Genomic DNA, 27,635 nt, shown 5'->3' with positions numbered 1-27,635 from the left:
CATTGAAACCACACATCAAAATGTAATCAGCTTTCCCAAAAACATCTCAACACTTTGGATCCTCATAGTTTACTGGCTCACGATTGTACAAATATGATTTCAGGATTAAACTGCTTTTGGTACAAATAAGCCGACTCAGCATTTCAACCGCAAGCACCATTTTATGGTTACGCCTTGACATTTTGAATTCAAGTTTGCTGTTTTTCTCTCACCAGGCGACCCCACAGAACTGTCCTTCACTTAACCTCAGTAGAAATGTTACTGGCACTGCTGCTCAGTAGGATCCATGATGGTGGCCAGCTCAAGGTTCTGCACTCCCTGTACTAATAAATTCCCATTACAGGAGCCCCAGCCTTAGAAGTTGTAAGACCAGAGGTCTTACAAAACCAGAGGTTTTTCAGACGAGTAAAGTACTCTCTTAAATGTCTAAACCACAATAACTCAATATAAATGCCTGTTCACTAAAGCCGATCAGTGTCAGAACAATCGTGGTCAAGAGCAGGGGTTCTGGAGCCAGGCTGGATGATGAGCATTGACTCCTTCAGATTGATCTCCAACGCTGGTTCAACCCACCTCACGTCGTCTGTCTCAAAGGGTTTTTTGGTTGTGAATGTGTTTCCCTCCTCTATGCCCAACACTAACCTTCTCTTCTCCTGAACCTAGTAACGTAATCCATTAATCTAGGCTTTAACTGTAAATTAACTCTTCAACTAGACAAATGTTTACTTTTTGAGGATCCTCCAACTATCCTTCAGATGGACCTTTGGTTCTCACAAATATAGAAATGCGAGAAAGCCAGCACACATCTCTCTCCCTCCTCGAGGTTCCCTTCTCCTTTCCAGCATAAATAATCCCCTCAGTCTGCTGGCACGACCCTGATTGGAATCTCGACGCCGCGCTCAATTGTGGGTTGACGGGGGGAAAGTGGGTCGCCCCGTTCGTGTGTGTATGTTTAAAGCTGTTTCAAGGCCGTAAACATAATACCAGAGTGGTGTCCACCTCCATCAGGCCAGGCCTCTAAAAAACCATGTGTGTAGAACTCAGACTGGCGCACACAGATCCACAACCATGTGCTCACAGTAACTCTTCAGTCATTCCCTTAAATGATAGCATATTTGCTGAAAATTGCAAAGAGATGAACTCAGACTGGAATAGATGAACTCCTTTGCCTTTTATTCACCATTTAGCTACTTGGGCCATGAACCCTTCCAGGCGCTGTAATACTGAATGTGCCGATTTGGGGGGTTAAGATCCAGGCTCCACAGGGTTTTATCAGCTTTTCTGTGTCCTAGAGGAGACCAGCTGGAGACTTATGTGGAGTTTTATGAGGAGATTGTGTGGAGAGTTATGAGATTCTATGCTGAATTATTAATGGGTTACAATGTCATGTGATGTGACTGTTGTCAGGTTTGGGTCGATTTCTGACAGCAGCGATACGGCTTTCAGGTCCCATCAGATAAGTCCAGTTCCCCGGACACCTGAACTTTATTATGTTACTGTATGTCTTTCCTGGATTGTGGCCCACTAATAAATCAGCTTTAATGCTTCTGCTCACCTTGGATTTGGGATGTAACTGATATGTGTGTGTGCCTTACTGTAAGTGTGTAGTGTGCTCATATGTGTCCGTTGGCACTATCTTGTACACACTGTTCAATTGGTTGTTACCACATCTCTCCAATGTGATAGCTATTAAATTTCCCCAGATCAGTTTCCCCCCCAAATCACATTATTATCTCATCCCACCGAACCGAAAAACGAGTGGAAAGAGAAAACTGTCTGTGGCACCACTTGCTCTGCTGCTCCCCTCTATGGTACTCCAGCAACAGCCTCCAACAGTTTGCCTGCTTGTCAGCTCAATTCAAAATTAATTTGACTGCAGATCCATCATCTGTATGTCTCACTGTGTTGAGTCAGCCTCACGGCACACATCAAACGCATAGGGGGACACAGAGGGAACGGTATCAAGCCCGACACCACAGGGAGCCAACCGAAAGTGAAAAAAAAGAGGCATTGAATTCCTCCCTCATTTTTGTCTCCATGACAAATTCTGTATGTGCCGATCCCGTGGAAAACAGGAGTGAGCGAGAGCGTCGTAATAAAAGGGAGAAAAAAAAACAGTAGAAGATGAAAGTGCGAGTGTGACTCAGAGACGTGCAAATGAGAGGATGGAGGGAAAAGGAGCCGAGATGGAAATATCTCTGTTTGCTGTAGTGGGTGGATGGGCAGCATATGAGAATATGTGTGTGGGGTGATAACAGAGTCCCCTCCTTTGGCACGGAGCGTTAAGATTAGATCATTAGCATTGAAGTTTTGGCAGGTATTGTTGGGATTTGTTTGTCAAGGCGGCTGTTAAACGCCTCCCCTCGCTTTTGGATCCGTGTGGCTGCCAGAAGATTTATCCTTCTCATCAACACATTTGTTCTGTGTCAGGCCTTATATAATGTTGATGCATTATTTCAGACAATTTTATTGTAATATATATTCATTAGACCCCAGAGCGCGTCAGGTATAATGCAACAGACTGCTATGATATTGCCGCTCATTTATTGACCCCCGCTGCCACCAGCGATTACACATTATGCTTTGAGCAATTCATATTCGTACTGTAATCGTATCACAACTGACGGAAAAGCTTGTTAGCTTGAAGAAATATCAGTATGTTTTATTGGTGAGGCCTCAGTCCAAGTGAAATAAAAGCAGCCTCCACCACATAGAGAGACGTACACACAGACATGGGTTTGGATGGAGATGGTGAATGGAAAACAAGGCTTTCTTTGAGCCGATTTTAATTAGCAATGTTCATAGCTTGGCTGCGTGCTTTTATGATTGGACCACTGAAAGCCTTTTTGTTTGCCTAATGAAACACATTGAGGGGTATGTTCCCGAATTAAACTGTGTTTGTGTATTTGTGCGTGCACACACCAGCAACCGTGTGTGCATGCATCCATTTCATTTGCATGTATCAGTTATATGGGTGGGTGCCCACATTCTTTTTGGCGTATTAGACTTCCATTGGCACGGATAAGGAGCCATAGCTGCAGACAGAGATGAAAGTAATCGTAGCGCTTTGTTTTTCCTCCTTTCCTAAATAGTTGTTTTAGGTCGGCAGCCATTGCCCATAATTGCTGAAACAGGGTCAGGTATTTTTCTGTCCTGCTTATGATTTACTATGCTGTCTGTGCCTTAGTAATCTGAAATATGAGCTGTGGTTAAAGTTAGCCAGGCCTCAGACAGACCACATCGATTGTGTAATGCATCGCATTCTGCTGGTTTCAGGAGGTCCATTTATAAACACATCTAACACAAAACCCACTGTTTTTTTCGGTGACGCTTTGCTGAGCAGGCTTATCATTTATTTCCTATTAATGAAATATGTAAATGTAATGAATAGTATCATCCAGGCGGGTGGTAATGCAAAACTAGTATTAAAGAATAATAGTATTCATTACAAGACAATTTATAGCTCCAGCTAACAAGGGTTTTCAATCATTTAAGATTAAAATTATGATAGAATAGAAATGGCAATAATGTGAAACAAAGAAATTTGTTGTACATACTTTAACATAACAATACATCGAATTATTAACACATTTGGGAATGAGGCTTGTTAATATCTATACCTAATTTCTCAATATTTCTTGTGTAGGTACAGGGATGAAATGCGCCCTGTAGCTCACTGTTAAATGTATTTGAGTTATGGTGGTTTTTGCTAGAATTCCTCGCTGTCTTAACTCTGTTCTCAAATAGCAGTGGGCTACTGAGGCTATGAGCGGGGGTCAAAGTGCACAGTCGATAGCTTTGTGTACTGTGAGCAAGAACAATGAGTTACTTAGGGAGAATTTGTTGTGCACATGAATATCTCTGAACAGTTAATTGCTACCATGGCAACAGTACTGAGAGTGAAAGTGACATTAGGTGAGCTGTTTGCAAGAAAGCGATCCTTCGGAGTGACAGTGTGAAAGTGTGTGTTAGTGTGTTAGTGTGTAAGTGTGTGTGTGTGTGTGTGTGTGTGTGTGTGTGTGTGTGTGTGTGTGTGTGTGTGTGTGTGTGTGTGTGTGTGTGCGTGTGTGTGTGTGAGCGTAGGTCAACATTTTCTCCGTATCACCACACAAGCCCTTCAGTGCTGACAAAAGCACTCTTGTGCTGCAGGATTGGGGAAAGTTACTAATGCTGGCAAGATCATAATCTAAGTCACATTGCTGTGAGGCAGCGGCGGCTTTCACATTGGAGGGATATATTAGGAACAGTTATTGTATCTTATCGTCACTGGGACTATACAAGGGGTATTTCATGATAAATAAAACAAAATATAAAAGACAGAAAAGGTGGATAGTTTACTTTTATGTCAAATGACCAATTAAAATTTTTTACTATTCATTTTTTTAGTTTATTATTACCTGTAGAGCATATTTTAAAAGTAACAGCAGTGCAGTGAGCTGAATGCTAATTCCAGCATGCTAATATGTTGACCATGATAAAGCTTACATACCATGTAAGGTATAGTAAGTTAGCATGCTAACATTTGTTAATGGCACTACACTTTAATAACCGCAAAGGCGTGAAAGGTTTTGTAAGTATTTGGACATTGAGAAAATACTACTCTTTCTTGATGATGCTACATGAAATGTCATTACAATTGACCCTGAGCAGTACATTCTTTACAAAATTTCTTGGCAATCCATCCAATAGTTGTTGAAACCTCTGGGAAGCTTGAACGTCTGTACAAAATCTGGATAAGTGAGGATCACCACTGCTGCCAGGATTCATCCTCTGTGCACCATGGATATCCACACCAAATTTCATGGCAATCCATCCGATAGTTGTCGAGACCAAGAAACCAAGAAATGAAAATGTCAACCTCAACAACAGTACCACTAAGAGAGATTCCAGTAAAATAAGCTCATGTGAAATTAATAATAAAGATAAGTTCTCGGTTAGAAGTGAGGTGATCAAATGCATTTATGTACATACATTAATTCAATGTTGTTTTTCTGTAAATACCCGCTTCATACATCAAAGAGAAAAATAGAAAAGAGCACTTTATGCTGTGAAGCATCACTCATTAAGCAATTGCCATCCATTCTGCATATGGTCCAACCCACTTAATGGCCTTTGTCTGTTTTCATTGAGAGAAGGGCAAAGTGGTTGAAGGGTGAGATGGGAAATGACAAGGGGTTGACACATACAGGTATGCCTACATTGGCTTTATAGGATTTTTCTTCTAAGAGGACAGGGCATTCTGGGCAGGTGCCTAAGCTCTGCCTGACTGCTATATCAACACTTTCTGGGAGGTGCTATAGGTTAAAGCTTAAATGGCTGTGTGTGTGTATAGTACCACGTGGCTTCAAGGTCACATTATAGCCTCAGTTCTATAAGGAAAAGCAATCAATCACTGATTTTATAAACCGGAATCAACACCAGGAAAATGAAAGAGAAAAATATAATTTTGATGGGAGGATAATCGACTGGGATATCCTGAGCGGGTCTCCAAGGGGATTGCATCATCACAGTGTGTCTGCTGTGATGATGTTATCGGGGACAGCTGCACGGGGGCGGAGCCAGGGGTCGAGGCTCTCAGCGAGCCAAGAGGCAGCCAGTTGCCAGCAGATCCCCTCCGCTGAGTCCCACCTGCTTCACATGTCCATTTTTCCTCTAAACCCCTCAAAGGGATTCCCTGAGTCCTCTTCTATGTCCACTGGCCCCCCGTGTCTTTGAAGTCATGATCCTATGTGTTTTCATGGCATTGAAGTCTTTATCCTATGGTCATGTCGTGTCATGCGTTTGATCCAAACATTTGTTTGAAGTTTTTACAGGCAACTTTTAATGTAACCATTGGGCATAGGCCAAACATATTAGATCTATTTAAACCAAGGCAATTATTAGCAACCAATGATGATCCAAGCCAAACACCCCTGTAGTCTATTTATGAATCATATTTTCTGTGAAATGTACAGTTTATGGAAAGGGACATTAGCATCAATGGTTGTCAGTAGCTGGCATGCGCAGGGCAGTGCTACTAATTTAATTAAAAGCCCTTGAAGAAGAAGCCCAGCCTAACTTAATACCATCAATTAGGGGTTGCTCTGCCATCTGACTAAAATCCCACACCCCGTTTGTGTGATTCATACAGGAAAATATGCCTCTTTGTCTTCGAGGTCAACCAACTCTTTGGAGAAGCTGGCGCAGGGTCAGGAAACAGTATTTGAGGGTGTAGGAGTGGGAACGAAGGCTGTAGAACCGGGGAATTGTTCCTCTAGATAAGCCATAGCATGAGGTCATTTTGAATGAGAACTTGTGTATTTTCATCTCAGCTTATCACATCGTCTCTATAGTGCAACAGCTGGTCTTACGAGGAATCAGTTGTTGTAGCATGAGAGAATATTCTCCAAGAATAAAATGTGTCCCAATTTAATATAGCTGGAAAAGCTTTTCTTAAAAATACTCAATCGTAAAGTGTGCTCATAGTGCAAGTGCTTTGATTCTGTACCAAGCAGGGCTCCAGACTTTAAGTTTTGTTATTTCTCGCGTATGGCACCGTGTCACTAACCTCTGCAGCCGGCGTGCACTCACATGGTGTTTATGCTCATCCCGCTGACTGTCCGTTGCAGTTTTCTCTGAAACGCCAGAGGGCGTATAAACAAAATATACAATGAAGAAGCAAGAATACAACGAGTGAAACGTGTATGGCACTTAATTTGTCTCAACCCGCGTACATAAGAACCAGGTGAATGCACGTTATATGGGCACACAGAGCGAGCAAAAAAGCTTGTGTCTGCTCCATAATGATCAAAATGCACTCAGATAATGCGTCCACGTGAAATTGTTACTGGTCTGGAGCCATGCGCAGCATCATTCTGTAAAGGTTTATCTAATATTTAAATATACTCGTTATTTGTCACTTTTTATGACTCCGCGCCGGCAGCAGCTGTGGGATTATGTTATCTGGTCGTCCGTATGTCTCATTCTCACGAACGGGATATCTCAGAAATGCCTGGATGGACCCAAGGATGAACTAATTAGACTTTGGTGGTCAAAGGTCAAGGTCACTGTGACCTTAACTCAATAATTGGTGTGCTAATTATAACAATTCAGCCAAGGTCTACTGGGATCAAATTATCCGGTGATGGCATTTTGGACAAACATGGATAAAAATGGTTGCCTTACTGGTTTGTGATAATAATAATAACTTTATTTATATAGCACCTTTTAAAAACAAGGTTTACAAAGTGCTTCGACAGACAAGCCAGCAAAACAGTGCAATAGAAAAAACATTAAGAACAATCGTTAGGATAAAACTAAACAAAGAAATGAAATGAAATAACAAGTGACAATCAAATAAACGAACAAAATAAATAAAATCAAGTAAAATATAGTAAATGAATATAAGATAAAATAGTAAAACCAAATGAAAATGAAACATTAAAACGACGACATCACATGAAAGCCATTCTGTACAAATGTGTTTTAAGAAGTGATTTAAAAGAGATTACTGATGGCATACAGCAGTGAGGCAATTATTCTACTTTCCCTTTTTTTTTTTTACTTGGTGTTCAGAGAACTTTATGATGCATTTCAAGGATGTGAATTCTGCCTGTTTTTGAGAGAGGGATGCAATCGAATTTTGGCAATGAAGCAATCTCATTACGTGACATTTTTTTTTATATCAGTTTGTAAAAGAGCAGAAAATGTTCCAGGCAAGGTAGCAGAAAGCCCAGCCGGCAAGAATCTATAACTTTAAAAAGTTTTTCACTTGTATTTCCAAGGTCACAGCAGTCTGTTATTCACATCGTGGGAACGTTTACAGGTTTGTTATGCAATAACGGTCTCCATCCAATTGAATCATTCTCCCAGAACTGATCCGTCTCCCATATACTTGACAGGGCACTTCTGTCCACTTTATGAAGTAAAGCCGTCTTTTGGCCAAGAACTTATGATTTACTCATTCAAGGCCATGAATCAATGCCAAAAAATGAGCATGTGCCATTATGCCAATTTGGCAATTGAGTTAGGTGAATCTGGACGCATCGCAGCACTGTCATTTATCCATGTCACTGTTCAGTAATCAAAGTAACCGCATGAACTATTGTGTACGATTTCATCAATCCCGTTTTATCAAAGCCTTATGTGAAATGTTATTTCTGCAGCCTCTTACATAAACTAACGACCGGCGATTGCCTACACAAGCTTTGTCTTTGAGTGGCAGGGTGCATCCTGGTAGTCTGTGCTCTCCTCGATCCAGCCATCCCTGCAGCACGTCTCCAACAGTGCTCACCATGGAGACTAAAACGCTTTTTGGCTCCGGTTTAGAGGATGTCTATGTATGTGTGCAAGTCACTATTAGGGATGTTTTATCATTTCATAATGAAATGGAAACAGCATGTGTGTTAGATTAGGTGAGCGGACCATGGTTGGGCATAATTTAATGTATTGTTTTGAAAAAAAAGTATATGCGTTAAAACCAGTAGTAAATTCAAGTTTAAATTAAGTTATGCAATATTTTTTTTTTTTCCTACAGTACTTTGACTTAGCTTAAAGTTATCCACAGATTTTTTTATTTACTTTGGCTACATTTATATAAACCTATGCTTAAAACGCCTTGTGATTTCTTTTACACAACATTACTTCTGAGCTCCTGCAAGGTTCCTCTGTGACTCTGGCTCTTTGATAGAGAATATTATTACATTTTGATTAGTCCCCACTGTTACCGCAGCAATATTGCAATGCTGAGTCTCATCAAATGTATCCCGGGCTGGAATGGAAGAAATATTACATTTCCTGTTTTTAATTTTGAACGAAAAGTTGAGCTGGGACATTGGCAGCCCAGTAGAGGAGATTAAAATGTGTGTGACTTCACTTTCTTTTTTCCTGTGAAAAAGATTTGGAGAAAATTAGACAGGAAGTATGCGGCTTTCCCTGAAACCTAATGTTTCCTCTGGGAACTGCAGCATTGTTACACTGTTTATCAACTTCATGGAATACGTTTCCACTGAGTATTGGGATTTCTGTAAAAAACTGAGTTTAATTGAGTTTAGTTTCAGACATAGGAGAATCCATTTTACTGTGTTCTCAAGCATCATTTAACCTTGGCTGAACAATTTTAGTTCTTGGCAGAGAATTTCTGTAATCCTGTGGATGATAAACCCACAGTAAGACTATCAGTCCCCCGGTGTGTTTTCTTATTAGCAATTATTTATACTGAGAAGAAAAGCCCTGATGTTAACTGCTCCTGAATTTCTATGCAAGATTGTATAAGGTATGATTCGGCAATATGTTGCAGGAGAGAAGGTTTGTCGAAGATTGTCAACGCAATGTGCAATGTCTAAACCAGTCCACAGAGTCTTATTCTAATGTGTTTATTTTTGTTCTTTCCCCAAGGTCAGAGTCGGGGATCGCCAAATTCACCCATCGCCTGTCCCTCAAAGAACGTGTGGCCAAAGCAGAGAAGACGTCCACGGACAGACCTCCGTCCTACAGGAGACGATCTCTAAGTGTGGACTGGTAAGACCAAAGACCATCTCTTAATCTGCTAAATCAAATTCTTCCATGATCCCTAAGGCTGTGATAGTGTGATCGGCTTTTATAACTTCAGGCTTTTAGGTTCTTAGACTGTGAAGATTAGGGAATAAGACATCATCAGAAGCAGGATTTTGATTCGAATCTTTTACCTATCTCAAAGAAAAATCCCCAAAGTTACGCCATACAAGAGAGAGACAACTGCAACTGTGGCTGGTGTTTGGGGGCGGGGGCAGAGAGTGGGAGGAGTGGTGATAGTTGTCCTGCTCTGTCTCTGCGTCTGGATTTCGTTGGAGAGCGTCAAGCAGCTCCAGTGGCGCCGGCTCATCTTGCTCTTGTAAAGCTCCAATCCTCAGGCAGCCGATGAAAGGAGTTTGAAAGCTTTCCATCACGAGGCTGCCTTCCCTTCCCCACCCATGGGACTCCTTCCCAGTCTCCCCCACTTGTTGCACGGCCTCCACTCATTTACTTACCCATCCATCCTGCCGTCTGTCCGTCTGGCATCCCCCCTGAGCTTCCTGCTATGTATTCTTGACTCTTCCTTTATACTTCCCTCACCATTGGGGGAAAAATAGCCCCAGGTTATAGCGGATCTTACACTTCCTTTGCACTTCATTTTGTCAAGTAAAAAAATGTCCAAACACTCACGGGTCCAAACAGTTTCCAGGTTTCTAATTGCTGTGCGGGGACTACAGTAGCTATTCAGTAGAGTTACTTTGCGGTTTACGGAGTTACAGGTGTGGGATTCTCTAAGGTCCCATCGAATCATGCTAGGGCCCGCTGTGAGGTCTTATGAGGTCTTTTGTCGGCCTTACGAGACCTACTGTGTGGTCCTCGGACTGACGTTGCGATGTGTGGTCCGCCAGCAGAAATGTGGTGTTAAGTGTATGCGCGTTTGGGGTGTATGTGCAGTGTGAGGTCCTTTACTTTAACGGCTTCATGTTTTTCTCCCATGTTGCTGGAGAGGGGACCTGGCCTTTAAAGTTCAGGCCCTGATTGATGTAGTCTGGTTTTAATGAAACACAGTGGGTAGATTGGACATGCTCATTTACGAGGGAGATGAGGGGGGGCTCGGCTACAGCTGGATTCTAACTTTCTCCCCGCGGCGAGGCGCCGTTACGGGAGTGTGACTGGTCTTTTGTGACATAATAAACAAGGGACCCCAGGAGGAGAGACTCAAGGTTGAGGGCTGAGTCATGCTACTGGGAGGTGAAACAAGGTCGGTCCAGCTCCTGACAAGACTGGCAAGGCTTCTCTGGAATGCACAGTCATCAACACGGTCAGACGGGAAACACGTGTCCTAGTAGCGTCTTAAAAAAACGCCCCTCGGATCAGTTGCATTTTTTTAATTCTTCAACACTTATAGCACTTCCTGTAGTCTGTCCAAGGAATCTGTATAATTTTTTGGCCAACAAGTCAATGTTGTCACAGAGCCATATTTTTCTAAATAGTGTACTTGTCAGATATATTGTATTGGAATGTGATTTGGTAAATGCCATGAGGCCCGGCTAAGTGTAGAGGTAGAAACATAACACTAAGTTGCTATGAGACATTCCCATTATGTGACTCATTCATGGACCGTGATGCGTTTTGTATACATCATATGCTGAGAAATAAGAGTATAGTTGAGATAGATTTTTATTAAATAGGTACCTGTTATCTAAGAACTGTTGATGCCTCAGTAAGTCTTCTGTTTCCCGAGACAGAAACCGTAAAAGCATTGTAATGTCTTTGCCTCTAATGAAAGTGAAATGTGTAAATGTAGCATTATCCACCAATATACCCTTTCTCTCTTTAAAATCAAAACGTATTAGAGTAAAGTTACACAAGGATTATAATAAATACCAAGCTGGAAACCAGCAGCCCTCCGCAGTAAAGCAGTCTCACGTGGCCCAACACTTTACTATCTATTTAGTGGACCATTGCCGTTTATGTCGATTCAAGTCAGATACCCAAACAAATTGTGACTATTAAGGGAATTCTTAGCTGAGGCAGCCCATACACAAGGGTGAAACAGGAGCCGTTTTGTAGCTTTATCAAAGTCCACGAGAGCTGGCAGGGTCTTGGGAAAATGCGATAATAAAAGATAATGGGAGTGTTATTGTTATTGGTAATCATAGTAAATGGCCTCTAGGGTATGGGTGGAGAAAAGGGTAGAAGGAGGGGGTGAGAGGGAGCGCTAAAGGGGAAATAAGATGGTATTTTCTGCCTGTTAAGATTGCTGAAAAAATATTGATAGGTTTTTTCATACTTTTTTTTTCTCCAGTAGAAAATCATTACAATCTTGATATGTGATGTCCATAGTAACCATTTGAAAACCTATTTCATTTTACCTTAGCTTGATACTACATGCCACCAAGAGAATTGTATGTATTATGAGAACATTAAGTTCAATATCTAAACTAATACTTTCGGCCTATAGGTCGGTTTCCTACTGCCGGGTATAGTTGCTTCCTTGTTTCTTTTTGCATGACGTGGACACGGGAGACATCCAGCAGAGTCTGAGTGTCAATACTCGGGCTGTAAAGGGACACTGGTTCTGTTCCAGCACAGGGCCAGTAAATAAGTCTTTATTTCCATATCCTCTCATAGTGACAGAGAGGCAGTTCCAGCCCTTTGCCAAAGCCCCTGAGTACAATGGAGAGGCAGCCATGTGTGTCGGCCAAGCAGTTTTTTATTTCCCATAACAGTTCCCCCGCAGTACGCCTGGAGAGGAAACTCTATACAGAAGTACTTAAACATCAATGTGTACTAGCAATCTGCACTCGAACCATATTCACTTCAGAAAAAAAAAAAAAAAAAAAAGGTTATGCAGTATGCAGTGGAGTGTTTAAACCCTCTCCGTCCCCTGAAGGCCCCTCTGCTCTGCCTGGTGCCACCCTGTCTTCAGGGATAACTCGGAGCTGACAGCACTCTTCAGATGACGTCCTAATTTCGATGCCAGGAGAGAAACCAGCCTCCCCTTTGCTGTAGTTGATATATTTACACACACCCAAACAAACACACACACACACACACACACACACACACACACACACACACACACACACACACACACACACACACACACACACACACACACACACACACACACACACACAGAGGGGTAGAAACTCATGTCTGCATGTCTGATTCTCTCCTTGATATTCATGCTCACATACATACATGAGCAAACACACATTGTAATGGTTAGGACTGTGTTGGGTTGGTTCTGTAAAGGGGGAATGGGGGCTACCAAGTGCTAATCCTTATGAATTGAGCAAAAAGGGAATAAAAATGGAGAAATCACCAAAGTCTTAGTGGAAAAAAAAGAGGCCAATGCTCAATGGGCCCGGGTGTGTAAATTGGTTATATACAGTGTGCCTCATTTGGTTCTAATTTGATTTAATATTCCCAACTCAACTTTCATCCTCCTTTCATCCTTTAGATTGTTCTCCTTTCTTCTATGGCTGAGAGCTGTCAGTTCAAACAAGAGGGACCAAATTGGAGGTTATAGATCCCCTATAATTTTTTTTTAGACATTCTGCCCAGAACCCGCTGTTAAAGATCACGTCAGCAGGAAACTGATCCCTGCTTGTGCTGGAATGTCAAACATTTTACTTCTGCGGTCTGGCTGCATTAGAATTACATTATTCCTAGAATGTATTAACACTAAGAAGCTTGGACACACGTTCATATAATAGTGTAACGGTATTTGAGTAAGATATAGTTCAAGATAATATGCAATTTTGAGCTAGAAAGTAATTTTCATTTTTCACAGTTTGACTGAAAATAAGTTTTAAATAGTGAAGTGTAATAGTTGTATGCTATATGCTATATATACACACATCACATGCAAAAAGGCTATTAGAACTTGTCAGTGTGCAGATGTTACTTGTTTCATCTCGGAAAATATATACCATTAATTATCATCAGTGGCCTTCAGTCTTATTTTTAGCCCAGAGACTTTTTAAATGCCTTTTTTTTTTTTTATCCAACACCGACGAAAAGTCTCTGGAAACCATCTGCAATCCCATGACAACTGACAAACTCTGCTGATGAAGATCATGTAATTTGATCAAAAGCTTGACAACAGCCAAGTTACTACATTTACTTTTTAAGTAGCTCCATGACGAAGACACTAATAGAAATACGTTTTTATGACAAACTCTTGAGGATTTATATGAGGGAAAAACAATCCTCAGAACAAAAGTGTTTATTTGCACTGGTTCAGCTGGTGAGTTTGGACTTCAACAGCTTCTTGGCCTGTAATATTAATTTGTTGAGACTGAGTACGCTGAGATGAGAGACTATAGCTTCCAGTCCACACAAGGGAGCTGTTTTTCTGCTTACCTCTCTGCTTTTGGATAGACCTTGGGGTATCCTTTCTGACACACACACACACACACACACACACAAACAAACAGAAACAAACAGAGACACATTACACACAAACACAAATGAAGTACACACAGGTACTCATAAACATAAAAACTATGTGCACACTGCAGACACGCATGCACGCACACACAATATATGTGTGGTCAGATATGTCTACACACTCACACAGCGTCTTCCTGACTCTGGATGCTGTGGGCCGCGCTAAGGGAGATTTATGAGGCTGGCTCCCTCTTGTCCTGTGTGTCTCCTACTTGATACTCTGGTTTCCACTCCAAACCTCAACTCAGCACACAGAGAGAGACAGGGGGTTGGGATGGAGGGCAGCGAGAGAGAGGGAGGGAGGAAGGTAGAGTGAAAGAGAGAAGTGGGGGTTGTCAGGGAAGACTGGAAGAGGTAAGAAGAGGAGGAGGGAGAGAGTGAGAATAATTGAGGATGAAGTAGATGAAATGGCAGATTGAAAAGATGATGAGAGAGACAGCTAGAGTGAGTGACAAATACCTCCTGATCCAGGAGTAAGAAAGAGAGAGGAGAGGTTAGGAAATAAAGAGCATGGAGAAAAATGTAAACGTGGTTTGGTGTTTGTGTGTGTGTGTGTGTGTGTGTGTGTGTGTGTGTGTGTGTGTGTGTGTGTGTGTGTGTGTGTGTGTGTGTGTGTGTGTGTGTGTGTGTGTGTGTGTGTGTATGGGTGCAGAGACAGACAATGGGTCAGAGGGTTAGCGTGGCTCCATGTGTTGCTCATAAGCTGATAAAAGACAACCGAAGCTGGGGAAACTTCACCCCTCTGCTGCCTACTTTCTGTGTGTGTGTGTGTGTGTGTGTGTGTGTGTGTGTGTGTGTGTGTGTGTGTGTGTGTGTGTGTGTGTGTGTGTGTGTGTGTGTGTGTGTGTGTGTGTGTGTGTGTTTGTGAGGGTTGTATTCAGGGTCAGAGGCAGAAAGAAAATCGGCTGAGGACCCATGAGGTTTGTGGTTTGAAACTAATCTTAAGAAAATGGTTTACAGATTGAGATAGGAAGCTCAGGTAGTACAGACCTCCAGACCCACGTCAGTGTGCTCAACAATGGAGCAGAAGCACTGTGAGAGCCAGCAAAATGCTCTACTCACTTACTGATGTCAAGCCAAAGGAATTATTTGCACTTTTCTTGCTATTATTTATGATTTTTCTTTTTTTAAACAGCTGACAATGTTTTCCCTGTTTACCTCACCCAGTCAGATTTGCCACAACCTTTGTTAAACAATCAAATTGTTGCCCTCATAATTTATTTTCTGTGTCCGATTGACATGACCCGCCTCCACCTGTCCATCTTCAGTTTGCATCAGAGCAAGCTCCAGAGTGTGTGACCAGATTTGGGTCCATGAGGCTCATTGTTCTTTAGAAATAGCAATTTCATAATACTAAACTAATCCCCATTGACATATCAATATCATTTATTATATCATTGAAGTCAATGTACCATAGATGAATTTCAGTCATGGGCGTGTGAGTGTACATGTGTATGATGTTTGAGGGCATGTGAGCTTCCAAAAACTGTTTCCAACAAGTCTACCATCCAGTAATGTGCTCACTGTTGGGACTTCACCATTTGGGGTAAAACAAAAGAGAGGCCTACATGTTATTAAACATTATTTATTAATAATAATTTTGATATAAATCATTTTAATGATATCAATAATTTTATTGTTGTACTTGCTAATAACCAAACTCACCTACCAGATCCCAACAACCCCCCCCCCACCACACACACACACACACACACACACACACACACACACACACACACACACTGATGTCAGATGAGTTTGTGTTATCATGCAGTAACAGGCTGCCACTTTTTCCACTCTCACAAGCATCCATCCATCTATCCTAATCAGGAGCGCACATATTTGTGTGTGAGCATGCACGTTATCCTTTTTCTTACAAAGGATTTATCAAAGTCAGGAGACTAAACCCCCCCACCCCCACACCCAACCACCTCCCTCCATCCCTATCCCAGATAAACAGCCGTGGGACTTTAAACATGGCGCCCGGCCGGCGTGTGACTGAGAGAATGGGCCAACTGGTGGCTTCAGTGGCCAGGGGTCGCCCCCGCCCCTCTCCTCTCCCTGGCTGGGTGGGTGGCATATGGCGGCCCAGGCAGGGACCCCTTTGGTGTGACACACACACACACACACACACACACACACACACACACACACACACACACACACACACACACACACACACACACACACACACTCTGAGAGACACACAGAAGGCCTGGAGCCACCCAGGCTGGGCCCACGATCGCCGTGGGAGACATGGTGTCACCAAGCCTCTTACAGAGGAGGGGTTGTGTGTATGTTTTGTGTGTGTGTGTGTGTGTGTGTATGTGATCCCACCTTGGAAGCACCCCCCCCACTCCTGAGAACGTCGGCCGCTGTCCGCCACCATATCCCCATGGTGACTCTGCTGTTGTCCCTGCTCATCAAAATTAGAGAGATTTACCTCTGCGTGCACACACAGCACAAGCACACACACAGAGCCAACAGGTGGCAGGCCTTGCTCGGCACAGCAGGCCCACTTCAAAGGTTAAACATACAGCGGACCGCCCACTCTTTCTCTGCCGTTCTCCCAAGGGAGAGGGAGAGAGAAAGTGAGGAGAAGAGGACAAGATAAAAGGGGAGATAGAAAAAAGACTGTGTAAATAGGAGGGGGATAAAGGGCAGTGTGAGCACGCAGTATTGTATAGTGTATAGTCTGTACCTGGTCCAGAGTTTGTTCCGACCCTCCAATTATGCACACAGCTCACACTTCAAAGTGAGTCTCGTACAAATTAAAAGCATAGGTAGGAACAGAATGCCTTCAGGGTTTTCCCCTTCAGTTACTTTTTGACTAACTGTGACTAACAGCAGATGTGAACACGCCAACCTGAGCACCAGGGATCTTAGCACAGACTTAAGCAGATCACAGTCAACCAATGTTCTGGTATTTTGCTACATGCGTCACACACACACACACACACACATGAGAGAGGTCAAAGCTAACGACAAATAAATATCACCTCAGAACAACAGTGATATGAAGAGCACCATTTCAGCACAGCCAGCTTATCAAAACAAAGTTGAGGTTTATGGTGGACAGTGGATTAAAAGAAAAGGATGACTCAACAGTGCAAAAATATTGTCTAGATGTAAATCTCGGTACAAACAACAGAGTCCACTGCTTTATCCTGTCTGGCATCAGTACTGCTGTCTGCTGCCTGTGGTGCAAAAGACTGGCTGATGTTTTCTCAGCACTTATGAGGCTGCTTGTTATCAGAAGAACACAATTTAAATACCGCGGTCCATGTAAACGGCCAGTCCACCACTTTTCAAAAGCACAACTGGTAGGACACTCTAGCCGCATCTCGCTCCGTAGACCCCTTGGGGATAAAGTATAAGGGGATGTTTTTAGCAAATGGATACCACTGAAACATTAATACAGTCTGATATATCCCCCAGTAAGGTCTCATCCATATACAGTAGCAGTCAAAAGTTTGGACACACTCAATGGTTTTTCTTTATTTTTTTTTTATTTTTTTCTACATTGTAGATTAATATTAAAGACATCCAAACTATGAAGGAACACATATGGAATTATGTGGTAAACAAACAAATGCTCAACAAACCAGAATATGTTTTATATTTTAGATTCTTCAAAGTAGTTGAATGAGAAGGTGTGTCCAAACTTTTGACTGGTACTGTAATATGAGCCCTAAGAGCCGTAATAATGACTCTGATTGTCCACTTGTCTGTAAAACCAATTGAAATCTCTACACAGGGCTGTACATTTGCATGTGTCTGTTTTAATGTGTATTTCTGCATTTGTTGTGTTGCCATCTCAACTTAGTTTGCATGAGGGGCAGCAGGTCAGCGTGGTTGGCATGGCCTTATGTTGCCTTTAAGCTGATAAGAGCCAAACAGAGGGGATAGCTATATGAATTCTAGTATTACCCCAAACCCCCCCCCCAACTTCCTTCTCTCACTCCCTCACTCTCTCGCTCGCTCGGTGTCTCTCCCTCTCCCTCTGTGCGTCCAGCAGCCTGCCTGCTTCCAGCCTGTCTGGTGCCAAGACTCAGATTTCAGAATTTCCTTCTACAAGCCACATTTAGAGCAGCCAGCGTACTCTGTGTGTGTGTGTGTGTGTGTGTGTGTGTGTGTGTGTGTGTGTGTGTGTGTGTGTGTGTGTGTGTGTGTGTGTGTGTGTGTGTGTGTGTGTGTGTGTGTGTGTGTGTGTGTGTGTGTGTGTGCAACTTTCTCCTCTCACTGTCTGCCTCTCTGACTCCCACCACCCTGTTTTCTGCGAGCACTGTCCTTCTGGTGCCGCTCTTTGCCTTTTTCTACGTCTCTCTCTCTCTCACCTCCAATTCTTTGTTTATTTTGTGGGACTTGAACTATGCAGACAAACGATACAATACATGTCAACTGATACGAATGGTCATTTGTGCCTTAGTGTCATAAACACGATTAGACACACACTAACATACAGGGGAGATTTATGTGTTCTCATGGCAGTAAACTAGCCACTGGTGAGAAGTTTGGTAATGGGGGGGCCCTGTCAGCACACAGCTGACCTACAGTAAGAGACCTTGTGACACACTGTGATGGGATAGCACAGGATGGTGTTGGGTAAGGAGGTGGAGCGGAGCAAAGAGCAGAAGGAGAAAGGTGGTGGCAGTAGGTGTTATGGAAAAAAATAACTTAGAATTAAACTGATTAAAACTGGTTTTGGCCGAGACCATTGATGTAAAAGTTTTCTTCTACATAGCTCCATGCCTCTAAAGTCTTTGGGACAAATATAACTATGTAGTTGTCTAAATGTGGTTGCAGTGTGTGCTTTAGTTACTTTAACATAATTGTATTGTCGTGCCTAACTGTCAAAATATCTTAATATGTGCTGCTGTCGTTATTTTGGTCAGCTTTCCGTGTAATGTCTTTCTCTGGCACCTACATGCTCGTGCTCATATGCATACACACACATAAACACATGCCTGTAGGTATCCCATCATGCAACCAAGCGTGCTTTAGTGTGGGTGTGTGTTGGAAAGACATTTTCCATTGTTTATAGATGAGATTACATTTTAGATTAATCTATATTTGTAAAAGCCCTGGCCAAGAACATATTTTCTGCCCACATTCAAGTTCCCATTTGTCTTAACCATTTCTACATTACTCAGAGGGGCTGAACAATTACTTGATTTAAAATAATGATTTCAGTTTAATTCTTACCTGACAAACACAATTGAGCGAACAGAATGGGCCAGGTGTCTAATGGCTGTGGATGATTTCATCGCTGGCTCACCTAGATACTCAGATGTGAATTTGGGAATCAAATCTTATTGACAGCTGAGTCAGACGTGTGTTTTTGTGAGTGTGTGCGTGAGTGTGTGTGTGGTCACCCCTGTACTGTTGACAACAGGTTGGATGGATTCATTGTTTCTTGATTGTGTCATTTAAATGTTGTAACATAAACTGTGAGCCGTCAGACTAAGCAACATTTTCCACTCTGCTGTCAGTTTGCAGATTTGCTTTGAAGGTTTCTGAGATTTCCCCTCCGCACACAACTTAGTTATGAGCTGTTATGTGCATACTTGTGGCTGCTTTTTAGCTCACACAAAAATCTTGGAAATTCTGGGAGGTGGGAATTAACTTTTTCTCTTTTTTTACATTTTCTTTAGTCACAGGTTTTTCCCATCTCGACTTTAAGACAGTAATTGTCTGGACTCTGTCTGCATATTTTATATGTAGTCTTTGTTTACATGTGACTCACTGTCTGGAGAACTAAGCTGTTTGCGTAAACATGCCGATACAACTAATAAAGCCAATGCTGTGTGTATGTTTGCAGTTTAGGGGTGTTGATTGTGTGTCGGTACTGATGCAATCCCACTGCCGACTGGGTGTATTTGATGTGGTATTGATCGGGGGCCAAACATGAAGCCTGGCTTTTGGTAGAGACTTTGGTTTCCCAGAACAACTGCTTCCTGTTTCCCAAACCTGGTAAAAGTGTAGGAAATTGTGTGGCATAGACTCAGTATGTGTGTCTGTGAAAAAACTTTTGAATCTCTAGTCATTTATTCAGGTTATTGTAACAGTGGTGGCCCTTTTTTTTTTTGATACCAATAATCAGCATTGTTTTCAGCAATAGATATTCAATGTTTATGCATTCTACAAAGACCTCTCCATACAGTATTGTTTATTTATAAGTGGCGGAGTCCACCATTCCCTGTGCCAGATTCAAATTGCCAGATTCAAATTGCCTACCTAAACACGAGGGATTCACAGGAAACGATGCATGAATGTAATCCAGCATTGCCATTTGCCCTCTCCTAAAGGCTGAATAAAGCTGTATAAAGCAAACCAGACAATCCCTATTGATGACTTTTATTGTGAAGCAGTCACCGGAAACTCAATTCATTTGTGAGGTTGAGCTGTAACCATGGGTCTTCATTAAATATGCACCTACAAGACGTGGTCATTTTCATCAGTTATTGACAGATTGGCAGATTGTGACTGCATTATGGCCACCAAGGCCACTGATTAGATAAAGTGTAAAAAGCATACTGTTATCATAAGGCTCTTCAACTCCTAGTATGGATAAATGTGTGGCTGTAAATCAGTGTTAAAATCTTTGCATTTATTTCTTATCATCCCACATTCTATATCAGATACACTCTGTTTGATACTTTGTCTTGCTTTTTCTATCTTTTTTGTTTAACTATTGTATTTGGGGAATAACATCCCGATCTCACGTGTAGGATGCAGCATCTCTTTGAAAGTAAAGACACACACTCTCCCCACACCACGTTACACACTCTCTAACGCGTCAGAGAGCGATAGGGCACCATCCTGCCGACAGAAAAAAAGTTGTCTGTTCCATCTCAGGCAAATAACAATAAGCCCGGGGCCGGATTCCAGTGGGCTTTCTCTTTGAAATGGGATACCGACACGCGTTACAAATATATCTCTTGTTTTATCTTCCGGGCCAGGCCCATGGAAAAATTATTCCAAATACCTGCCGCGCTTTATCTGGAACCCTGGAATAGGTTAGGCCCGGCCGGGAACACGAGGATGTCTAAAATAAGGCCTCTATTACGGGATGGAGTGGGGATGGATGGGACGGAGCGGGAAGGGATGGGGATCGTGGGTATTTTAGGTGTATCGGCCCTGTGAAAAAGGGCTTGTTGCGGGGGCTTGGAGCTGCTTTAAAGTCTACTATGTGGGCCGCCTTCAGCTGTTGTATAAACTGCATGTGTTAGGGGAGGGCTTGTGTGTGAATGTGAGTGTATGTGTCTATGTGTGTGTGTGTGTGTGTGTGTGTGTGGGCTCAAACGTCCATAGCAGAGCGCAAGTATAAATAAAAATTTTCCTACAGATGTTCTCACCTTGACAAATCTGTTCTTGGCTCTTTGTGATACAAAGATGGTCCAACGTATCTCAATCTTTATTTTCTGTCCTCCACCTTTTTAAGAACATTTACCTCTGCGGTATTAAACTGATGATGTTTTCGAGGGTGACTGATAAGAAGAAAGCATTCTCCAAGGACTTGAACAGGAAACGTGGCTCGAGACATGTTAACTACTACAGGGATTCACATTCTGATCTTTTAGTCACTGAAACGTGTTTTTAGTTCTATAAATGCCAAAAGATGTCTCTGGTCCCATTCAAATTAAATACAGTAATAATTTTTCTCTCATTCTTTTGGAACATAAATGTCTCAAAAATTGTTATATAACCTACTTACTTAACTAGCTACTGACTTTCAGTTCACATCGGAATCTTGTTACTTTTCAAGAACTGTTAACCGTTCAAGTGGGTTAGTGAAGCTAGAATGGAAAGTCGGAAAGATTCTTCTATTGTCAAACTGCAATAAAAGATTATTCAGAGTAAAATCAAGGTAAGAAGAGAGGTGTTACGGAGAGAGGAGAGGGGGTAAAAGAGAATGTGGGAGATGATGGGAGGGAAATGAGAGGCAATAACTAGATAAGGGGAATTAGTGAAAGGTCATGAGCCAAGGGAAGAAAAGAAACAGAGAGTGGAAGAGATGATAGGAAGGGAAACAAGTTCATAAGAAGAAGGAAAGAAAGCTGTTGAAAGTGCGTCCTTGAGGAATTCATTTATCTCTCTGCCTGTGCTCCGTGGGACCCGTCACAGGAGTCTGTCACCATCGCCTGTAGAGTCCCGCTGACATTTCCTTCAGCAGTTGAGTGTGTGTGAACGCCACGTACCAGACTCACCCTAGAAACTCACTGTCATCCTCATAGTTCCCATGGCAGAATGGTGAAGGGCGGCATAGTCGTCATACCAGAGAAGCCAAGACACCGGTGGCGAGAGATGCTGATCTTTTTGAAACAAGTCAGAAAGATATGACATTACAGAGCAGCACCGACAACCCGGCTACCAGGCCGGCATCACCAGTGCAGCATGACTCATATGGCATCTGTGACTGGGAACTGATAATTCCAGCATGGTGCCAATCTGGCAGATCAGTGTGATTTCTCACCATGCCATAGATCAGTGGTTCTCAGCCTTGTGTTTGGACACCCTTCCCAGGGGGTTGAAGATATTTTTGGGGGATTTATCTCAATAATGGGATAAAAAATAAAAAAATCAGAACTATTTGAAGGTTTTTGTTTCTAATAATCAAAATGGCTAAATAGTGCAAAATAAGTATTTGGTCAGCTGTTCACAGTTCTACATATCCACCCCTAGCAGTGGACATATCTTTGCTTTAAATGGTCACAGTCCAAAAATATGGACAGGCACTGCCATACATATTGTTATATCAACACTACGCATGAAATGTGCTTCAACAGATGATATGCAGAGCTGATGTATTTGTACAATGACAGTCATGTAAGACACTGATGCCTTGGCGCTTAAACCAGTATTGCCAAATTGAGCCCAATGAATTCCTGGTGCTGTTATCCAGAGCCAGAATCTAAACCTTAGCATTTGTCTGTGAGTGCAGGTATCTTTTCTAGGGGTGTCAGCTCTTTGGATTCAAGAAGTTCTGTTCAAAATGCCATAGTTTGCTCGTTTCTCTCGCTTGCTCTCTCTTACCTATCCATCTCTCCTCCAGGGCGGACTCTGCCAAGATGACGCAGCCTATGAGGGGCGACCAGGCCCACCAGCCGGCCACGACCCGCAAGTCGGCCAGCCTGTCCTCGCCAAGCGCGGCTCGCCGCCTGTACCGCAACTTGTCTGGAAAGTTCCGTGTGGGCACCAACCCCCCTGCCCCGGAGGACAGTGTGGTGTCAGGACGGGGAGGAGACAAGGAGAGGCCGCGCAAAACCACCATAGTAAGTCAGAGAGAGACAGGGAAGGAAAAAATAATAAGCCCAGGAATATTGTATTCTAAAAATAGTCTGAGAAAACATATAGACTTGGAAAGTAAGAGAACCTCAGGTAGAAACATAATGCTCCCACCCATCTCAAGCGCTCTATTGTAGAGCAAGACAGAAAATACAGTCAGAAACATCTTGTATGTGGACATGGTTGGGTGCTGGAAGAGTGATACAAGCTGACATGCCTGAGGTTTCACAACGTATGCTTTATTTAAACTTCACTTTCTTTGTATCACAGTTTCAGAGTAATGAAGCCTTGTTTGAAGCAGTGGAGCACCAGGAGTTGGACCTGGTACAGCTGCTTTTGTCCCAGTACAGTCTGGAAGAGCTGGACCACAACACCCCAAACAGTGAGGGCCTCCTGCCCCTCGATATCGCTATCATGACCAACAACGTGCCAATGGCCAAGCTGCTACTGCGAGCTGGTGCGAAGGAGAGCCCCCACTGTGAGTAGAGAAACACCACGTACCCGTAGTACCAACCCAGTCGCATGGGGATCATTTCAACGTTAATGGGACAAATCATAACTACAGAGCTCGTGACGTACTCTGTTAAGTACACTTGCTGTGTAGATGCATCTGATTTGGCGATCACACGTTACTATCATGTCAATATAATGTGAGTTACAAGTTATTTTTGGTTCATTTTACTGGAAATCACAAACACCCATTGGCTGGATTGAAAGGGAGGTTGTTACAGTCTATACGCACAAAGATAATTATTACAATGAATTGATTCAAGAAGCTTTATTCCTTTTTTTCTGTAAAAATTGTCCAAGATCTCAGGGTTTGCCACAATGTCTTTATAAATTTTAGTATTTAATCATATTTGTCCTTGTAAAATTAGACAGCTCTTTATGTTAGTTTGGAGTTTGGCTGGCCTACAGATGAATCATACCGTAGCAAATGCTTCCTTGGCTTTGAGCAGGAACCAAGATGATTTGCCCGATTCTTTCGCCAATCAAATCTCGTGTGATATATGGAAAAGCAAAAGGTAGTTGTCAAGTTATGGTGCCAGTGAGGCCCCAAACCACATCTGTCACTTTCTGACAGATCTGTTATCATGTTTTTCCTACGTAGATTTCAATCTTTAGCATGGCTCAGAACTGATACCAGACCGAGTTTGTTCGGGGCGTCAACAGCCTCCTGATGGGATTTAACTGTCAATGTGGACGTCAAAGCTGCTGCCACGGCAACATCAGCTATCCCCTAAGCAACCGCAGGTGTTGCCAAAAGCAACAACGCACACATAACTCATAGCACAGTCTCTCGTCGTGCACGCAAAAAACAAACACACACATCTCTTTTATGTGCTGGCAGAGAAAACATATTAAAGGGGATGAAGGGGTGGTAATCATGATGCAATATTAGTCATCTTCATAAGCACTTTTCACTGTCTGTGATCCGCTGAGCCCCCGCTCCCTTCCTCTGTTAATGATTAGAACTCGCCAGTGAGGCTCCTAGGCTGTTTGTGTTTGTACTTGCGCGCACACACACTCACACACACACACACACACACACACACACACACACACACACACACACACTACTCCAGAGCAGAGCCAGGCGTCTTATAAAGGTATCATTAAATTGAAAACACTTGAATGGAAAGTGATGTTTACTGAAGTTTGCTCTTTGATTGTGCTCTCTCTCCAGAACTCAAATAACTCATGAGAGTGTGAGTGTGTGTGTGTGTGTGTGTGTGTGTGTGTGTGTACAAAGGACTGAAAAACAAACAAAGAGAGAGAGAGAGAGAGAGAGAACAACAGCACATAAGGAATGTAAAGGCTTCTATTTTTATAAGCACCTACAAATCAAACTCCATCTGAGGCGAATTGACATCAAAGACGCTGCAGAATCTTTAAAAGGCATCGACTCTGATGCTTATTGATATTGCCATGCTTGACTACACAATGTGTGGGTTACCAGAGACACAAAGGCAGACGAAGACTATCAAATAAAATTCTCCAAAGCAACTTCATATTCACATTATAAATCCCTCGGTGGCTTTCAATAGGACAAAGGCACTTTAATGTGCTGTGCAGGATCCCAGCCTTGATGTGAAATAAGGACAAATCAAGACACACGTTTGCACTTGTGACAGCATCTGGACCAGTTTCTAGCCCTCGAAGGACTGGAAATGTAAATCAAAATGGAACTTAAACAGATATTTCCATCCATCCAATAGTATAAATTCAAAGATTCCTCAGTAATAATGGCATTACCTGTTTTTAAAAGTGACAGACAGCCTCTAAGTCTTCACACAAGTGGCTGAAGAGAACAACAAAACTGACACCCAGAAGAGACGCTCGGATTCAAAGAGAAGCTCACAGCCACTGAGGAGACACCGAGAGAGCCGCAGAATTAAACACCCAGATGGACATTTTGACACGGGGCTTTAAACTTACTGTCAACAGTGGAATCTAACGCTCAACAGTGGAATCTACAATGAACAAACACAGACCACACAGACTAAACACAGACACACACCGGTCCCAAACACGCCCAGACTGACCAGCCACCAAAGAAGAAGTACAGTACAGTGCGCTACTGTCCTTTGTGACCTCAACAGCTTTACATTACCTGATCTATACTTTTATTTAAAGTCATCTGTCCACGTTGGAATCTTTAATCTCTATGTTATTTTGTTTTGATTTGAATATTTCAACTGGGTGTCACATCTACTATATTGATGTGTTTTAGGTTTTAAGTAAACATCATTGCTCATATTTTAGTAACACCCAGCCGCCTCTCAGAAAAACATTCCTCCGATGGCGGCTGTGTGAGGCTGTGGCACATGATATAAATAGATGACTTATACACATTTTTCCACACGTTTGCAGAAAAATAGTTTTACAATGGCAGTTTAAAATGATGCTTATGCATGTTCCCACCATTTTCGCGTTCCCTTATAACCGCAAAAAGAAGAATACTCCTCCCTCTCTTGCCGCTCTCACTTTCATTGCCACGTTTTGTGTCATTTTCGAGGTGATGTCATCCCTAAAGAGGGACTGCTTAGTTAAATGAAGTTTATTGAGGAATTTGCCACAGCATTTTGGCAAACAAAGACATTAAAAAGGGTTCCCGCAAAAGCAATTTCAGTTGCTTTTGTAGGCCACTTTTGCAGGCCGCTGCAATATCAGTACAGCCATGTGCACTCGATCAAAGTAAAACCAACACAATGTTTACTTCTCTAATTATGCTATGATTTTGTGATGAACACATGTTTTGTTCATAAAAAAATCCACAATTGTATAGTTCTACTACAAAAAAAGTGATGTTTTTGAGAATTTTCTTTTTAGTTAAGAGTTTTCACTATCGTCGATTCACAGTATTTTGCCTTTATGTTTTTGAATTTTGGTGAAAAAAACAACAGCCCACTCAAATTTTCAGTCCAGCATTGCTTAGCTTTGAGCTGCTTTTAAGAACTGTCTCTTTTATGTGTGAATATAAAAGCGTTTTTTCTGGATGTCAGAGTAGTTTGGAATTATTGGAGTCACTTTAACACGTGCTTAAGGCTGATAAAACTCTCTATTCAATACAGTATGCATGTGTTGACTTGTTCTCTCTCTCACTGTCTCTCACACCTGTTTCTCAGTTGTGAGTCTGGAGGGCCGAGCAGTGCATTTGGCCACCTTGGTGCAGGAGGCCGAGCAGCGGGTCTCGGAGCTTCAGGCCCAGGTTGGAAGCGAGGGTCCTGGTGAGCGGGAGGGATCCGACCAGGAGAGGCAGCTAAAGGCCTGGGAGTGGAGGCTCCGGCTCTTCAGACGCATGCAGACAGGCTTCGAGCATGCTAGTAAGGCTTGGAAGACTTTGATGGTTGTTATAGAGATTTTTTTTTTTCATGCTCAACAGTTGAGGGAAGTTTGCCGCTCAGATCATACGAGCAGTCAGTCGCCTTTGGTTTTCATCTTTGCTCCCTTTTTCTCTGCTGGCATTCTGTCTGGGCTGAGTTAATGGCTTCCACACTGGAAAGCCTAGCACAAGACTGTGTGTGTATGTGTGTGTGTGTGTGTGTGTGCAAACATAACACGCCTGTATTCCTGCTTTAATTCTTTATAGGCATTTCATGACACGCTTAGTGGCAGGGTAGACAGCCACCCCCAGAAAGCAGACTCAGTCACACGCACACACTCCTCCCTTCCATCAAAATCTGCACTTTGATGCAAAAAAAAAGCTCATTCCCTCTTTGTAATTCTACACGTCAAAATGATGTTTGTGTAGTTACAATCACAATCACTGACATCCTCGCTTTTTCTCAGTTTCAACTGAGTCAACATTCATTTGTGAAGATAGCAGATTCCATTACTGACTGTAGCACTACTTGACACTTTTTAAACTTTGCCCATTTCTGAAACTGAGCAATGCCATGAGAAACAGACCA

At 42.5% G+C, this 27,635-nt stretch overlaps 1 protein-coding gene across 1 annotated transcript in view; it reads left to right on the top strand.

Annotated features, from left to right (window-relative positions):
• The first annotated feature begins 9,268 nt into the window (after positions 1–9,268).
• Positions 9,269–27,635, top strand: part of LOC129091783 (ankyrin repeat and fibronectin type-III domain-containing protein 1) — a 33,156-nt gene continuing 14,789 nt past the window's right edge. Inside the window, exons 1-5 of the mRNA XM_054599478.1 lie at positions 9,269–9,285; positions 9,376–9,498; positions 22,988–23,207; positions 23,491–23,698; positions 26,850–27,047. Coding sequence (XP_054455453.1) covers positions 9,269–9,285; positions 9,376–9,498; positions 22,988–23,207; positions 23,491–23,698; positions 26,850–27,047 — 766 coding nt within the window. The remainder of the gene's footprint in view (positions 9,286–9,375; positions 9,499–22,987; positions 23,208–23,490; positions 23,699–26,849; positions 27,048–27,635) is intronic.

Source organism: Anoplopoma fimbria, chromosome 5, assembly GCF_027596085.1.
Source record: "Anoplopoma fimbria isolate UVic2021 breed Golden Eagle Sablefish chromosome 5, Afim_UVic_2022, whole genome shotgun sequence".
Taxonomy (NCBI): Eukaryota; Metazoa; Chordata; class Actinopteri; order Perciformes; family Anoplopomatidae; genus Anoplopoma; species Anoplopoma fimbria.
Note: the sequence above shows the minus strand (reverse complement) of the source record. Positions and strands in the feature narration are given on the sequence as shown.